This window comes from Protopterus annectens, chromosome 3.part0 (genome assembly GCF_019279795.1).
Source record: "Protopterus annectens isolate FY-2018-M chromosome 3.part0, PAN1.0, whole genome shotgun sequence".
In the NCBI taxonomy this organism is placed as follows: domain Eukaryota; kingdom Metazoa; phylum Chordata; order Ceratodontiformes; family Protopteridae; genus Protopterus; species Protopterus annectens.
In genome coordinates this window covers 310154540-310173594 of record NC_056731.1, presented here as the reverse complement: position 1 = coordinate 310173594, position 19055 = coordinate 310154540, and the positions used below count along the sequence as shown (strand labels likewise).

General features: G+C 40.1%; 1 protein-coding gene across 1 annotated transcript in view; it reads left to right on the top strand.

Annotated features, from left to right (window-relative positions):
• Positions 1–9783: 9783 nt before the first annotated feature.
• Positions 9784–19055, top strand: part of LMBR1 (limb development membrane protein 1) — a 1668467-nt gene continuing 1659195 nt past the window's right edge. The window contains exons 1-2 of the mRNA XM_044065580.1: positions 9784–9825; positions 10087–10159. Of these exons, the coding sequence (XP_043921515.1) occupies positions 9784–9825; positions 10087–10159 (115 nt within the window). The remainder of the gene's footprint in view (positions 9826–10086; positions 10160–19055) is intronic.

Below are 19055 nucleotides of genomic sequence, written 5' to 3'. Positions count from 1 at the left end.
GGAGGAGTTTTTGACAATGGAGTCTCTGAAAGGACAAACACGGGAGAGGACTTGTTTGAACGGGTGTCTGCTGCCATCGAAAACATGAAGCTTCCTGGAGTAAGCTTGTTAACGTCATCACAGATGGATCTCCGAATTTAACGGGAAAAAACGTTGGCCTGCTGAGGAGAATCCAGAATAAAGTGAAAGATGAAAACCCTGACCAGGATGTCATTTTCCTCCACTGCATCATCCACCAGGAATCTCTATGTAAATCGGTGTTACAGCTGAATCATGTTGTGAATCCTGTGGTGAAACTCGTCAACTTCATACGCGCACGGGACTTCAGCACCGTCAGTTCATTGCGTTCCTGGAGGAAACTGATGCGGATCACCAGGACCTGCTTTATCACTCCCATGTCCGCTGGTTGAGTTTGGGCAAAGTGTTTCAATGAGTGTGGGAGCTCAAAGAGGAGATTGGTGTGTTTTTGGAGTGGCAGGGGAAGACTGATGAATTTCCTGAGCTGAGCAACAAGAGCTGGATGTGTGACTTTGCGTTTGCTACGGACGTATTTTCACACTTGAATGAGCTCAACGTGAAACTGCAGGGGAAGGAGCAGTTTGTGCATGACATGTACACAAATGTGAAAGCCTTCAAATCCAAGCTGGCTTTATTCTCCAGGCAGATTTTGAACAAGTCATTCACTCATTTTCCTAGACTAGCCACGCTGAAAGAGGCCGGAGCAAAAGTAAAGAAATACAGTGAGTCACTGGATGCACTGCACGGAGAATTCGGCCGTCGGTTTTTGGATTTCGACAAAATTGACAAGTCACTTCAATTGGTGGCCTTTCCTCTGTCACAAGACCCCGAAACAGCTCCAGAGGAGCTTCAGCTCGAACTGATCGACCTTCAGTCCGACCCTGCCTTAAAAGAGAAGTTCAGCTCTCTGAAACTAAATGACTTCTATGCTTCACTCAATGATGCCGCGTTTCCAAATCTAAAGTGAAAAGCGCAGATGATGTTGGCTTTGTTCGGCTCTACCTTCATGTGTGAACAGACCTTCAGCGTCATGAACATCAACAAAGCCAGCCACAGATCCAAGTTAACAGACCTACACCTCAGATCCATCCTGAGAATCGCCACAACAAAACTAACTCCAGACTTTGATGCACTGGCTCCTCCAGACTTTGATGCACTGGCTAAAAAAGGAGACCAACAACACTGCTCCCATTAAAATGTGTGCGTCTCCGTGATACGCACGTTGTTAAAATAAACAGTGCGCGCAGATCAAATATAACGCTTCACAGACTGACTTGCTGCAACTGTTTCGTCCTTGCACTGGTCGTTGTTGACTTTTGGCACCGGGGAAACAAATTGAATAAAAGGAACAGGACAAGTACATCTGCATCTCCTACCATTTTTGAAAAAAAGACAGTCAGGAGGAGAGTGATGGTGATATCCTGAAGGATAACAGAACTTTCAGTGCTTTAAAATAAAATGGTCATTTATTTGATTTTCAGTGTTTAAAGACTCATTTCGAAGTCAGAGATTTTATTGTAATGCTTTTCTTCATTTTCATTGGAAATTAAAGCACATGTTTTCTCCATATCCCAAGATGTGTATTTTTCCCCCAATGAGGTGATGTTTTCAAAGCATGCCATCTATCTGCTCCTGTTCCGGCCCTTTGTCAAATGTTAGAACTCAATGTGGCCCACGAATCAAAAAGTTTGCCCACCCCTGATCTAAACAGTTACATTTCTGTTCTTTTCCAATAGGGTACACTTTGGATACATTTCAAGCACTTTGCAAAAACATTTTCAACCCACACTTCTGTACCAGCAGTTTGATATACACAACATGGTATATAATTATTTACAAAATTCCAGACAGCTGGGCTGGCTGTATCTCCCTTTGTCACACCTCAGAATGTCTGATGAGGCTACCTTAGTGGGATTTTTTCAGTCTGTTTTTGTTTGTATAATTTAGTTTTTGCCCCATAGCACAGGACTGACTATACATAGTACATGAGTTTTTTTATCAGCATTTAGCCACAGTGAAAATGCCGTGACTGTCTGTGAAAACTGTCTTTATATAATTACTGCTCTAATTACACTGATTAAGTTAAGCTGCTTTAAAGTCTTGGGGTTATTTAAATATTCTCTTATACAAAATAAGTAAATTATGAGTTTTGTTAATTATTCAAAGCTGTAGTTCCCATTTTCCAGAACCTATCCCACCCACACTAGTCTTCAGAAGCTGAAATTCTTATGCAGGTCTAGGAACTCTGCTCATTTCATCTGCTTCTAAGAGCTAATAATAAGGTAGATGAAAAGCTACTTGCAGTGTTTCTGTTGTCCAATTTTTATGATAGGATAAAATAACATTTTACGGTGCCAAAGTAAGAACATACTAGCGAGTTTATATGCTGTTGAATTGTAACTCATCCCTGGTCTTCATATAAATATTTCTTCAACAATTAACTGTTTGGAAAAGTAATTCACTGTTTCTCTTGCGTGCATTTTCAGGAATTTTATTCTCTTCAGTGAGTCACTTGGACACTGATTTACACAGAAAAATGCATTAAGTGGTATGTTAACAAATGGAAATAAAATAAAACCTTTAGTCTATGTTGTGCAGATATACAATGTCCTTCCTGAAACTGTATGCAGTTTGAATAAGAAAAACAGATGGTTGGACCTTCGCGATCTGTGGAAGGAAAATGGAAGTGAAGAAATTGAAAAGTAGTTAAGGATTTATGGGCAGTAAACTGCATCTAGGGTCTGTTGTGTAGGGGGAGAAGCTCAGTATGACTTTTAACTATCAAATGGTGGTACCTTCCTGTAAGTAAGGGCAGTCACTGTGGTAACTGCCTTCATTCAACAGAAGCCTATTTCAGTTTGTACATTTTTAAATAAAACAAAGCCAAAAAAAACTGCCTTTGCAGTGCATTTTGTAATTTTCTAAAAAAATGAGGCTTCTCAGTTGGCAAATTTGTGCTGTTCCCTTTGCCAATGTGTCCCGAACTGAAGAACTTAGACATTTAAGAAGTGTCCTGAAGGGGTATACTGCATTGAAGTGAATAAATAAGAATAAAGCATGCTTGCTGTTTAATATGTTTTTATAATGGCCACATTAAGGTAATGGAAGGAAAATGACTAACAGTACAGTTGTGAACAATACCACAAAGGTACCATTTTGTTAGCAAATTAGGCAGATTTGTGTCCAGCAAATGCAGCAACTACAGGGCAGGAAATGACTGCCTATACTATGATATTGTGTTTAACCTGCTATATTAGTAGTGGTCATTCTTTTCACTTACCATTTCTCAATGTCCTTTCTTTATAGTCTCCGTTCATCAATCTGATATTTTTTTCAGTTATGGCTTCCAAAATTGTATATACACAGTGCTGACAAATATGAAACTATACTAACCTTGTTTATCTAGGCAGTACTACCAAAAAATGTACATCTTTAACAGGTCTCTTGCACTCACTTATTATTTTGCAATTATTTCAACTGTTTTTCTCTCTTTAGCTTTAATAACACTGCCTGATATAGTTTTCATTTCCTTTCTTCATCTTGACCTTTTGCACTGAGTTTCAGCTGTACTTAAGCTGTCCACATCATGTTTTTCAAAAACTCCTACTTGTAATATTTTTCTGTCTTCTGCTACTATTGTCCTTTATTTTCTGTGACTTGCAAGCAGTCTTTTCTGAGGTGTGGAGACTTATCATTTAAGAAAAAATCCATCTTAGTGGTGACTTGTGTGACATTCCATGAGGCAGCAGATTCTTTTCATTTCCATCCATGCTTGAGTCTGTTTGAATTTGAAAACTCAAGGCATAATGGTGTGGAGGAGCAACAGACTCCTGTATCATTTTGAAACTGGTTAGCATTGAATTCTGTTTTACACTGCTTGGCTGCTTTACAAGGGGAGGAGAAATATTACTTTATCTTAATTTTATGTGTATTTCATCTATGCCTTAACGGGGTTATTCATGATGAAGGCTATTAAAAAAAATAACACCTAAATTGTACATTGATCGCTAGGGCTGTTACCTATCTGTTCCACACTGTGTCTTTTTCTTTTCCCATATAAACTCTCATTTCTTTCTTATTTTGACTACATTATTGTCCTCTAGCCTTTAATACCACTGTGTTCCTTACATTCCAGAGAAGATATCAGGACAAGCTGCCTCTCTTCTTTTATAAAAAAAATACCACTCCTTACCTGTCCTCCTTCCAGCTTTCAGAATCTAGTATCACTGAATCTCCTACTGTCCTGCAACTTTGTTTCCTTTTTCATTGCTGCTTCCCCACTATCTGAGATCTGTAAAATTAAGCTACTCTATAGCTTATCCTCAAGACTTCTCCTCGTACTGTGCCATCTTTCATCTTGCCACAACTCAATAATATACTGCAACATCTCTCCAACTCTGTCCCAACCACCTATTCATATTTCCTCTCTACACTCTCCACACATTGCAACAAACCTATTTAATGTTGCCCCTTATCTTTATTCCAAATATAGGCTGATTAATTGCACTTCATCTCAAACCAAAACAAAATTAAGTGTAAGAATCCCCTCTTAAAAAAAAAGTATGCATAAATCCCCAGTATACTAAAATCCTTCTAGGAGGAGATATACACCTAATCCTGGCCCAACTTATTAAATGAACACAAAGATAATTCTCTCCCACACACTTCTTTAACCCAACAACAGCCAATCCCCAACCCCGGTGATCTAATTTTTGCTGTAATAAATGTTAGAAGAATAAGAAAGAAAACTGCTGAACTACATGCCTGAATTACCCAACATAAGCCTGATGTTCTTGCTGTAACTGAAACCTGGCTTAAACCCAGCATAAATAACTCCAAAGTTCTACCTCCTGGCTAGAATATCCATAATGACCGTATAAAGGGGAAAGGTGGTGGTATTGCTTTAATATTTCCCAACACCTACCACATTTCCCCTACAGCAAACCAACATGAAAATTCAGCTCAGCAGGGCTTCTTATTGCTTTCCTCAAAATAAACTAGTTATTAACAAATATATATTATTGTCCTTTCAGTCGGTACTGGTGACGATACAGCTGACAGCTTTACTGGATATCCTTAACATTTCCACAAGAAAAAATGTTACTATGTGAAACAAATGTCAATTGGTCGGACATAAACTCCCTACATCTAGCATGAACTTGTAGTTTCACGCAACTAATTAGTAGCCCCACACATTATAGTAAGATATCAAATTCTCTATTAGAGTGGATCCTAGTATCAGGACCTAGCAAATACTTCACCACAGGTACAATGTCAGACTCTCTGTGATCATCTTCCAGTCTATACGACTAGACATCTCCCACATCCAGTCAAACAGTGTATTTATAAAACATCACATAACCTTTCCAAGTTTAACTCAGAAATGTTCTGTACTACACTATCATCTATTAACTGGAACTTCCTCAAAATTCTCCCCTTAGATGATACTGTAATTGAATTCAGTACAACTTTTCTAAATGTCCTAGATAGCTTTGCACCTCCTAGAAAAAAAGAGAATGAAAACAAATAATGCAGTTTGGCTATCCAAAAAGAGTAGAATGCTAATGTAGGGTAGACAAAAGGCATGGAAAGAATGGGAAAAATATAAAACACCTCGATATCTTGAAAACTTCAGAATGCTTCGCAATCGTACTAAAAAGCAAATAAATGAAGACAAAAAATATACTATAATAATGTTCAAAATATTACCAAATACAACCCTAAAAAATTTTGGACATCCATTAAAGAAGTCTTACATCCCAGCCAAATATTCAGCCCAAACCCCACTCCCGATAACTCGCCACTCAAAATTGCAATACAGTTCAACTCTTATTTTAGAATGATAGTATAGCATCTCTAACTAAGGATTTATCAACATCTAATCTCAACCCTGCTCAATAGCCACATATCATCACATCCATTTTCACCTTCAGACCTGTGCCCACATCCTGTATAAAACTACTCTTAAACTTAGACCGTGCTCTTCCTCAGCTAATGACCTTCAAGCGAGTACCTAAAAAGAGCAGCCAGTAGCATTGCCTATCCTTTCTCAGTCTTTATAAATAGGTCAGTCTAGGAATCCCACTGCCCCCGTCTCTGGAAAAAGTCGCACGTTATCCCGCTGCACAAAGGAGGAAATTAAACAGACATTAATAAGATTTCTGTAGATCTAAAATACCTGAAAAATGTTTTCAGAAACAATTATGAGACTATCTTTGCAGGGAGATCCCTTATCCTCTACACAGCATGGCTTCCATCCTTCCCATAGTGCTAACATTGCCCTTCTAAGCTGTGCAGACACTATCAGTAAAGGTAGAGATAATGGCAAACTACTCTCTTCCTTCTTTCTAGACTTGTCTAAAGCCTTCAACACAGTTTGTCACAGGAAACTTTTACTTCATATGTCCTCACTAGGCCTTCCTCAACCCACCCTTCTGTGGTTCAAAAGCTAACTCTTCAATAGGTATCGGTCTATAAAATGGCACTCCTTGCTCTCTTCTTACCTCCCAGTCATCACCAGTGTACCACAAGGCTTTGTCTTTTGTCCCCTCCTCTTTAACATTTTCACCGACATTCTCTATACATCCACACAACAGGCCACCCTAATACAAAATGCAGATGATTCCACACTCATTTGCACATCTGACAACATGGTGCACCTCCAAAAAATTACTTGGGAAGCTTTAACAGCCACTGAAACATGACTTCTTAACTCGCAACTAATGCTCAACTCAAAATAGACCAAACTACTACTTTTCCCCAAATCCCTCTCTTGTGAAAAAACAAAATTTGTCTGTTGATAACACAACCATTAATGCCACTTCACATAGGAAGCTGTTAGGGATGATAATGGATAATGATCTTACATTTGACCTGCATATACAAAATTGCATAAGAAGAACTCCTCAAAAACTAGGGATGCTTTACAGAGCCAAAAACTTTCTCACCAACGCAGTTAAAACTACACTTGCCACTACTTACACTACTACATAACGACACAGTGGTAGCGTTTAGTCACCTCACAGCAAGAGGTTTTCCAGTTCGATTCTCGGCTAGAGTGCTTTCTGTGTGGAGTCTGCATGTTCTCCCTGCATTTGTGTGGGTTTCCTCCCACGTTACAAAGACATGCATCTGTAGCGTTTCTCCCCAGGCCTCCTCTGAAAATTAGCTTTGTTCTAAGTCAGACTTTCCTGATTAACAAATGTTAAATAAATAAAATAAATAAACACTTATCTCCTCCCCACTCTTCTTTATGGTGCTCCCATCCTTACTAACCTCCAGGCTTCACAATGCTAGTGTAAATTTGCAGTACGTACCCTTTTCTGAACTCATCCGCGGTGGTGGTGCTGCGGTAGCCTTGTCGCCTCACAGTAAGACGCTGTCCGGTTTGATTCTCAGCTAGAGCGTCTTCTGCATGGAGACATGCGTCAATGGGCGTACCTTCGTTGAAGGTTGTGCTTCAGGGCTGGTAACGCGGCACGTAAAAATCAACTACCAATCATTAGTGGACCAGAGTTCCGCTGTGGTGACCCCTAACCAGGAAAACCCAAAAGACACATCAATAACAACCCTTTTCTGAACCCACCACTGTATAGCACTGAAAAGCCTAAAGTGGTTAGAACTGCCACATTGACTAACATGTACACAACTTCTTACCACTAACATGTACACAACTTCTTACCACCTATAAAATTATCCAGAATTCATCTGCCTGTCCAGCATTAAAAAAGCATTCTGCACAGCTGTGTTACCAATTGGTCATTGCGATCCAGTTACCAAAAACTCCTGCCTGTTTGCAAACCTAGCAAATCTGGGCATTATATGTACTCGTACAAGGTTGCTAAAGCCTGAAACTCCTTACCTGTACCCATCAGGTCTATACTCTCCCACCCATCTTTCAAAACCACTCTGTAAGACTTCCTATGTAAAAATTTGGCTCTGTTCTTGCTCAAATCCAAATAAACTATATCCCTAAATGTGAACAAGTATATTTTCATTCCTTATACTTCCTTACCCTCTCTTCTTCACTTACTATCTCACTGCTGTCTAGTTTTCTACCCCGACTTTCTCTCTACATATACCACAAGCCTCTTTTTCCCTCGCTTCATATTGCAATTCCTATTTGTATTCGACTAACTTACCTTTAATTTGTCTACAAACTGTCTAACATTTCTCTAAATATTAAACGATTGTTATATACCTTGTTTTGATTTGTAACTAATGTTTTTATATTATGTCTAATTTGTTATAGTTATTTGAACTGCAGATGTTTTTGTTTTATTTTTGATGATTATAAAATTACTGTTCTTAAAATGTTTTGTAATAGTTTGCAACTTTTCTCCCCAGGCCTCCGCTGAAAATGGATGTCTACCAGTCAAACTTTCCTGGTAGTCAGATATCAGTAAATAAATAAATACTAATTTCTTCACACTTGTGAAACAGTGGCTTCTAGGTGGATGTAGAAATATCTCAGTACACACTGTGATCATGGAGTTCTGGAGACGTAAGGTGGTGGGATCTTTACTGAAAAGACTAAATATCTTGATGTGAAAAAGGTAATTATGTTCTTGAGGGTTACATCAGGTGATTACCACAGGTAGAAATGAAGAGAGTCCCATAGGAAACACTGTTCCTACTTTTAGTTTCCATCTCATGGTCAAAAGTCTAATCTAAGCAGTAAGGCACAAGGCGATACTTTAAGGTACAGGTATTACCATATGCCTAGGGGAATTGCGATGCATTAGCTTGCAGAAAGGTGGCTTACAGCCTTTGGGCATGTGGGTAGTAATTATACAATGCCCACTTCATGTGCTTTCTTTTGCTTGGGAACTGGGCATATGTATTATATTCATCAAAGTTTAAATTAACTAGTTCAAATAATGGAATATATGTTAAATAATCTTCCCATCAAGGCTTGCACATACTTTTGAGTGGAAAAAAACACATTTCTGTCTACATTTTAAATAAGACTGCTGCATCCATTATGCTTAAAGAAATGGATATTTAACAATTTCTAGTATTTTGATATAAAACATAAAAGTTATGACCCCATGCATTTGTGTAATTAAATATATTTATATAACTTTGGTATCTGTAATTTCTAAAAATGGTTCAACATACTTGTGTGTAGAGCTCTGAGATTACCCTCAGAAACTGCGGAAAATGACAAGTTTGTTAAGCACCTTTCTGATATCAGAGTGGTGCTTAACAAGCTTTTCCTGAAGTGATTTTTCACACATTTGTTGTGATAGCATTGTTACTTACCATATTGTAAATGTTACATATGTTTTCTTTGGTGCAATTATTTATTTCTTAGCTGAAATTGTTAAGGTAGAGCGTCTTTTGGCATCCTAAAATGTATTTTTCTGAATCCCCATCATTCCCTATCATGATGTGATGTTATTCTAGAATAGAGCTGGGAAGATAGGAGCACATTAAGTTGTTTTCAGACTTGCTCTTATTTTTTTCATGGACTGCAACTTTCACAGGATAAAAATGTAAATGCATTTACTTTCGGTTTTGTAATCAAGTATTGCCCCGGGTGTTTTACATAGCAGTACTTTTCAAGGAGTTACAGTTAAGTTTGTGCAGTGGTTAAATAGGGTTTACTGGGGTATTGGAACAAGTCCGATCCCTCTTTCCAGCCCACGTTGTGAACATATTTTATGGGCCAGATTCCAAATGCCTCGCTGTGGGTGCAGTTGTCTTACACAAAAGAAGTCTTTTGGAATTGGGCCCTTTATTTTCTTCAGTTTACAGTCTTATATGATTTCTATTTGGTTTGCGAAGGAAGCAGGAAAGAAATTGGTTTTAATTGAAAAGTATTTTTATGTTTTTCAGTAAATGACAAAAGCAGGTGAACATATCTGTTTTGGGTATTGGTTTCTGTCTATAAATTTTGATGTGGCAACCACAAAGACTGTTTTGATTATATTAAGTGATTCTAGGTTTAAGCCTTTAGAGTTAACATCCCGGTTACTGCCTTAGCAAATCTTTCAGAAAATGCTGGCCATGTTAATAACTTGTATATTTACAGCAGTGTAATATATTTCCATAACTTTTTTCCAGATCTGTTTTCTTCTGTTTGCTGTACTCTACATTGCTACTTACTTCGTCATCTCCAGATATAAAAAGAAAGCAGGCAAGTATTTCTGTACTGTTTCTACTATTGCCACAAAATTTTGTACATAATTAAGCAGGTGTTGTTTGGGTTGCAGGATACTGAATCTGATCTTTATGTTTTGCCAGTGCAGTGTGTATGTAAGCCAAACTGTGATTTTTTTTTTTTTTAAGTCAGAGATGCTTAGTTTAGTAAATGTTACTGCTCATTATATCTGCTGTTTCCATAACATAGTGTCGATTTCTTCCTTAAATAATTGTGTTGCATATTTTATCTGCCACTTATATATAGAAATTTTGTGGACAACTGAACGATAGAGGGTAGTGTTAAAATGAAGTAGATGTCCTTGATAACTGGACTAGAACTGGACCTGGGCATTTATATTGAGTGAAAATGATAGGTAGAAAGAGTGCTTTCATGTAATGCCTTGTGAGGAGAATGACTGATACATTTATAGCGCTAGGTCATTTCATCAAAAACATCCTCCCTGCAAAACAATGTAATCGTGTCTGCACAGTCAGAATTCTTCAAAAGTGAAAGTATTTCTTTTGAAATACAGACTCGACAAAAATGAGCAAAACGGAATCTGTGTTCATCTTCTAACTGGGTAGTCCACTTGACCCCCAGGTAAGGACCGCAAACCCCTCTCGCATACGTTAATCAAAGTTCATTACTAATCCCAAGTCTAACAGTAAAGTCATTAACTTATAGAAATACCCCAGTGATGTTTGACTGACATTTAGATAAAATGAATCTGATCAAAACAAGTTGATCAAAATACTTTTGTTCAAACTGTCATCTTTCAACAATACGGCAATGGCGAAAGGAGATTCTGAGAATAGGAGTGACTGCAATTAGGGATACGATACAGACAATAGGCAGGAAGGGTAAGGAATATGTTGGAGAAAATTGGCAAAGGAACCAAGGTATTGGGAGCAAATAACTAGAGAGGGAAAGGTAGTAGAGTCGGAAGAGGCCAAGAAATTCTTTGGACTGCAGGATAATACACTGCCTTTCCTATCATGGATTGATATCAGAGTCCAGGCAAAGAGAAAGAAATGGGGGGATGCTAAATGCAAGACCAGCACTTAAGAATTTTTAATAGAATCTAGAACAGAAGTTGCCATTAAGAAAGGAATAATCAGTAGAGCATATAAAATATTGCATGATAACTATAACAATCAACCAAAGAAGGTTAGGAAAGATTAGAAAGAGAGACTGGATAAGCAATTCACAAAGAAACAACAGGGGGATATATGTATGTCTCCCAAATATGCAACAAAATCTAGAAGATTTAGATCTTTGCCTGGAAGTGTTTTTTTTTATACCCTAAGCAGACTCCAAAGTATTTTTCCTCTAGTAGACAGCAAATGTTGGAGGTGTCATATTTTGTGCGAGTGTAATATGTTGGCCGATTTTAAAGATTCCCTACAGATTGTTTTGTCAGAGATGCTGGGTGAGCAAATTGAAGTAACTAAGGAAATGATTTGTTGAGCTCAGACACATAATTGGAATTGCCTAGACATAGTGAGGCCTTGCTGAGTCTAATTATGATGGCTGCCAAAAAAGCAATTACTAGAAAATAGAAATCAAAGTCTAAACCAACTTTGCTAGAACTTGAGAAGATAAGCTGAGATAAAATAACTTTTACTGGGATTATTAGAAAAGAGTAGGAGCAAATTGCATAGGAAAAATTGGGAAATGTAGGATATATACATGCAGAGGATGAACGAGGTTTAAAAGAAGGCAGGATTTGAATGAGCTATGTAATGGCTGACAATGACTGGATATATCAGAAGTGATGTATAATGTGTGTAGCTACAGTTGTGTCAGCATGGTTTGCAACTGAGACTGTGGCACTATGGTTTATTTTCATTTATGTAAATGTAAGATTGCCTATGTCATACATGATAATTTAATAAAGATGTTTCTTGTTTAAAAAAAAACTGTCATCTTTAAACTAGGCTGTTGCTGATGTCCGTTCATTTGTAGACTAACATCGTGTGTGTGTGTGTGTGTGTGTGTGTGTGTGTGTGTGTGTGTGTGTGTCTTTTTATGGTGAGATAGAATAGGTATTTACACAAAAACATGTTTAAAGGCAGGAGTTGCATCTAACAAGTGTTGGAGATGAAGGTGGCCTTCTATATACTGAAATGCTTATACCTTTTCTTGGGTAGAACACCATCTAATAAGATCTGGTTGTCGCAGTCTGGAGCTTGGTCAGATTAGACTAATGGTTAAAGAAGCAGCAGAGGCAGCTGTCTTTGTATAGGCACATTTTCACATTACAAGCATTGTAAATCTCAAGAGTCTTGGACTCCTTGGGGCTTTCCTTGGCAGAGCAGCTTTTCCCCTTCTTTTTAATGGGGATCCCATTTGAGAACCTCAGTCTCTTCATCAGGTGCTGTTTTTTCATAAGCAGGTGAACATGCTTATATTTGGCAACAAGAGGCTTCATCTTTTCCACAGTTTACTTTAGAGGAGAGATACTGGTTAGTGGAGTTTCTGCTTTCTCAAAAGCATCTTTTTTTGATGAAAGTTATTCAGAAGATTATAACAGGTAGGCAGAAAACTGCATCCTTTACTTTCTTGTGTATGCAGACATGGTGTCTGGTTTCTGTCAATTTATCCTTAGAATAAAAGATTGTTCTAACTCATCGTCATCATCTTTAGTCAATACAATTATATCTGGACAGCTCGCACAGATTTTGGATTATGGTTTTATGTACTTGTTGTGATAAATAACTTCCATTTATTATCTTGATAATGCAAAGACCAACTGCTCAGTAAATAGCACTTGGCTAAAATGTCCCCTTAGTGAAAAAAGCCAGAAAGTTCAGGATTTATCCTTGCCCTGCAGTGCAGTAACCTTAGAAGTGAGTAAGATTCATGGATGGCTGGGAGACTCAGGGGAGTTGCTTCGTCCCAGATCAGTTTGTGAAATCTGCTGGACATGTTTTTTTGATTAATAGGTTAAAAAGAAAGGTCTTTATTAAGTCACAAACATTTAACAAACTTTTAAACCACAGGATGTTCAAACTATCAGTTGTACTTAAAGCAACAATCCACATCAGTAGCATACAGAAATAAAAACATTGTATTGTTATTCCAGCATAAAGTCAGGACTCTCCTCTTAAGCTTTGCATCTCTCCAATCTGAAAGTGAAGCTCTTGACATCCATTTCTTGAACGAATAAGCGGATTATAATTAGAGACCCTGCCACATTCCTCTGTATTTATATCTTTTTACAATGTTTACCCTTAGTCACTCATCTTCGTGGACCTCAGTATCATAGATTTAACAGTACCCTTATCATTAAACCCTCTTCTCAGTACTAGCGTCCACATCTGTAGTGTTTCTCAACAGTCAAAAACCCTTGTGTAGTACCCAGGTAATACATGTGTGGCATACTGCACTATGACAACTTAATTCTGGAAAACAAACTTGCAGCTTGTACTCCCCCTTCATTTCCACATTGCCAAATGGACCAACGCAAGTTTCAGAGGCATCCTTACTGTCATATAGTTAGCTAGCCAAATCAAACATGACCTTAATAGTGCATATCCATGGGAGCTGTGTATCTGCCCCACTTCACACTTTTGTGTTTTGCTTTAATTTCCAGCAAACACTAATAATATTGATGGTACTTGCATCACTAACCAAGGAGGTAGCCTCTAACAAATTATCACTGCCATCATCGTCCAAGAGTATCTTGCAGTAAGTCATCCTCTTTCATCCTTGGTCATAATCAAAAAAAATCAGACCACTGTTTAAAACACCACACACACAAAGGCGGTTTATTTAATCCACATATACAAACGCATTTTTCAGTTCATAGGGTCATATGTAGGTACTAGGCTATTGGCCCAAGGGCCTACATAAGCCTAGCCAGCAAGGTGTTATAACTTATGCCACCCAAGAAAGTTATTTTCCTGTGCTGCTGTCCAGCAGAGACACAGAAGTGATCCCCGGGGTGTATTTCCTATTTCCCATCCACTCATCAAGATTTTTCTTGAAGAGTACTAATGAAGAACTTTGCTTGACATAGATGGGTAGATTGTTCCAGAGTATGGGAAGTTTCTGGGATAGGAATCAAGGTTTAGGTCCCTAGAGCATGTAGCTTGGAGGGGTTGGGGTTTCGTTAGGTGTAGCATGTCCATCAGCTCTGGGTTTGACATAGCTTTATATGTTAGGCAGACATCGCCTCGGAGTAGGCGATATGCTCCGGAGTAAAGCTGGAGTTTTTTGAGGTGGTTAGTATAGGGCATTTGTTTGAGGCCAGTAATCCTCTTTGTGAGGTACTTCTGTGGCCTTTCCAGCTGCTGCAGATGTCTTGTGAGGTGCATTCCAAAAGGGGCATTGTACTCTATAATGGGTCTGAGTGATGAGTAGAGGGGAACAATGACCTCTTTTTTCCTGGATGAGAACCCTTTTAGGATGAGGTGTGCCACATAGAAGGACTTCCTGGCTACTGTGGCGATGTGACTGTCAAAGGAGAGACTACTGTCCACCTGGGTCCCAAGGTCTCTTATCACGCATTCGGTGTTAAGTAGATTGCTGCCTATGTGGTAGTGCATAGGTACAGAGTTTTTACCAAAGGGGATGACACTGCACTTTTTGGCATTGAGCTTGAGGCCATGGCTCTGACGCCAGGCATCTGTCTCAGTGAGGCTTCTGTAGGATGTCCACATCATTTGGGGATTTGACTGTGGCTCCTAATTTGCAGTCATCTGCGAACTTTGTTAGCCAGAGGCCTTCTGTGTTAGCCTGTACTTCAGAGAAGTAGATACCAAACAGGAGAAGTCCCAGGACGTAACCCTGTGGTACTCCACTTGTCAGTGCTTTTGAGGTCAGATTTGGAGTCTGCAACTTTTACAGTGTGGGTTCTGTCAGTGAGCCAGTTGGCAACCCATCTTGTGACGTAGGGATTTATACCTAGCTTAGTGAGTTTAGCTATAATTCCAGAATGGGGGATGGTGTCGAAGCCTTGGCGAGGTCAAGAGAGGCTGCGTGAACCACCTTACCCTTGTCCACGGCTTTGGTGACTGCCTCAAAGAAGTCGATCAGGTTCAGGAGGCATGATCTTCTTCTTCTTCTTTCGGCTGCTCCAGTTAGGGTTCGCCACAGCCATCAACTGTTTCCATTTCTTCCTGTCCTCTGCATCTTGCTCTGTCACACCAACTGCCTGCATGTCCTCTCTCACCACATCCATAAACCTTATCGTAGGCCTTCCTTTTTTCCTGTTACCTGGCAGCTTCATCCTTAGCATCTTTTTCCCAATATACTCTGCATCCCTCCTCAGCACATGTCCAAACCAACGTAATCTTGCCTCCCTGGCTTTGTCTCCAAACCTTCCAACCTGGGCTGACCCTCTAATATTCTTATTCCTAATCCTGTCCATAATCGTCACACCCAGTGCAAATCTTAACATCTTCAACTCTACCACGTCAAGCTCTGACTCCTGCCTTTTTGTCAATGCCACTGTCTCCAACCCGTATAACATAGCTGGTCTCACTACCCTCTTGTAGACCTTCCCTTTCCCTCTTACTGGTACTCGTCTGTCACAAATCACTCCTGACACTCTTCTCCACCCACTCCATCCTAGCTGTACTCTCTTCTTCACCTCTCTTCCACACTCACCATTACTCTGAACTGTTGATCCCAAGAACTTAAACTCATTCACCTTTGCCACCTGTACTCCCTGCATCCTCACCATTCCTCTGTCCTCCCTGTCATTCACATACATATATTCTTAGTCATGCTGACCTTCATTCCTCTTCTCTCTAGAGCATATCTCCATCTCTCCAGGGTCTCCTCCACCTGTTCCCTACTCCCACTACAGATCACAATGTCATCTGCAAACATCATAGCCCACGGGGACTCCTGTCTGATCTAGTCTGTCAACCTGTCCATCACCATTGCAAATAAGAAAGGGCTCAGAGCTGATCCTTGATGTAATCCCACCTCCACCTTAAACGCATCCGTCACTCCCACCGCAGAACTCACTGCTGTCATACTATCCCCGTACATATCCTGTACCACTCTTACATACTTCTCTGACACTCCTGACTTCCTCATACAATACCAAAACTCCTCTCTAGGCACCCTGTCATATGCTTTCTCTAAATCCACAAAGACACGATGCAACTCCTTCTGACCTTCTCTGTACTTCTCCATCAACACTCTCAGAGCAAACATCACATCTGTAGTGCTCTTTCCTGGCATGAAACCGTACTGCTGATCACTAATCATCACCTCCCTTCTTAACCTAGCTTCCACTTCTCTTTCTCATAACTTCATGCTGTGACTGATCAGTTTAATCCCTCTGTAGTCACGAATCATCACCTCCCTTCTTAACCTAGTTTCCACTACTCTTTCCCATAACTTCATGCTGTGATTGATCAGTTTAATCCCTCTGTAGTTACTACAGCTCTGCACATCACCCTTATTGTTAAAAATCGGTACCAAAACACTTTTTCTCCATTCCTCAGGCATCCTCTCACTTTCCGAGATTTCATTAAACAATCTGGTTAAAAACTCCACTGTCATTTCACCTAAACACCTCCATGCTTCCACAGGTATGTCATCTGGACCAACAGCCTTTCCATTCTTCATCCTCTTCATAGCTATCCTTACTTCCTCCTTGTTAATCCACTGCACTTCATGATTCACTATCCGCACATCATCCAACCTTCTCTTCCTCTTATTCTCTTCATTCATCAACCCCTCAAAGTACTCTTTCCATGTGCTCAAGACACTGTCCTCGCGTGTGAGTAAGTTTCCCTCATTATCCTTTATCACCCTTACCTGCTGCACATCTCTACTGGCTCAGTCACTCTGTCTAGCCAATCGGTACAGGTCCTTTTCTCCCTCTTTAGTGTCCAGCCTTTTATACAACTCTTCATACGCCTTATCCTTAGTCTTCGCCACCTCTCTTTGCCATGCACCTCATCTCCTTATACTCTTGTCTACTTTCTTTATCTCTTTGACAATCCCACTTCTTCTTCGCCAACCTCTTTCTCTGTATACTGTCCTGAACTTCTTCATTCCACCACCAGGTCTCCTTGTCCTCCTTCCTCTTTCCAGATGTCACGCCAAGCACCCTTCTAGCCATCTCTCTTACTAGCTTTGCTGTAGTTACCCAGCTATTCAGTAACTCTTCACTGCCACCCAGTGCCTTCACAAACCCGAACTGGGCGGGATCCAGAGTTTGGAGGTTACCAATGTCTTTGTTTATGAGTTCCATGATGATACTTTCCATGGCCTTGCAGACCAGGCTCGTCAGGCTAAAAGGTCCATAGTTCCCGGTATCAGTGGTGGCTCCCCCTTTGTGGAGTGGGATAACTGTTGCTGTGCGCCATTCAATGGGCGCAAAGCCTAATGCGAGGCTATTATTGAACATGGTGCTTAAGTGGGGAGCTAATTCATTCTGAAGTTCGTGTAAAACGCAGCCTGGGATGTTGTCACATGGATGCTGTGTTTTTGGCTTTAGAGAGTGCAGCTTTTACCTGCGCAGTTGTGATTACAGGAACTCTGCATTCTTCCTAAATAGATATGGGCCCTTTAGGGGGTGAGATGGGGGTAAAGTTAGCACTGAACCGATCTGCCAGGATGTTGGCAATATCGGTTGGTTCTGTAATTTTTTGTGCCTTTGTGCTGTAACTCAGAGCAGATCTGGGTGTTGCCATCTAGATTCTTGACATAGCTATAGAATGCTTTGTGGTTGTCCTTGGATTTAGTGGTGATTTTGTTTTCGTAGCTAGCTTTGGAGGATCTTATAAGGGATCTCAGCTTCTTGCTGAGGCTGACCAGGGAGCTCCTCCACTCATGAGATTTTACTCTCTTTTGCAACAGTTTCTTCCTTCTGTTGTACAGTTTGTTTATGGCAGGGGACCACTAGATTGGCTTCCATTTTTTGGAGGATAGCGTCTTGGTTCTGTTTGGGACAGCACGATCCATGCACTCGTGTAAGTGCTTATAGAGTGCATTTGTGTAGGCTTCAGCAGTTGTAATTGTATTGTCCATTTGCATGGGTGTCATGAAGTTCACCACTTCTGTCTTAAGAAGAATGAAATTGGCTTTGGAGAAAGTTTTTACTGTGGTTTCCTTAATGGGGGGGGGGGGTAGGGACAGGATGTGGATATCAATGGTGATAAGCTTATGGTCGGATTGGACCAACGAGGAGTTGACTTCAGGTGTGGAACACCGGTCACTCATGTTGGTAATGACTAGGTCTAGGATATTGTTGCCCCTGGTGGGGGTGTAGATAAGTTGATCTAGGGCATTGAAGTTTATGAATTCTAGAAAGCGTTGAGCTAAGGAGTTGGTACACAAGTAATTTTCCCAGTTAATGGTGGGGTAGTTGAAGTCGCCCATTATTATTGTGTTTGGTTGAACCCTAATATTTTCCAGTACATCAAGAAAAGAGGAGTGGGAATCCTGGAGCATGGTGGGGGATCTGTAGCAAGCTACAATTTGGATTGCAGTTTTGCCCAGAGTTAGTTGCACTTGGATAACCTCGGATGCATTATGCTGAGCAACTAGCCTGGAGGTGTGGATATCCTTAATGAATATGGACACACCTCCGCCTTTGGTGTTTCGGTCCAGGTTACATGGCCGAAATGTGGTATGAGTTATAGTCTGGTAGTGCAGGGGTGCTCTCTGGAGCCTTGAAGCAGGTCTCAGTCACTGCACAGATATCGATGTTCTCCATTTTAAGGAGTGCCTCGAGTGAGTGCATTTTCAGATTTAGACTTCTAGCATTGAGTAGCATTACCCTCAGTTTTTGCTTGCCTGTTCCTGTTATGGTGATGAATTTGTTATTTGAACCCTGCCTAAAAAAGGCACTATAGGGGCAGCAAGAGCCTTAGCCAGTATCCGGAATCCCAGGGGTGACAGGTGCAGGCCATGTGTGGCA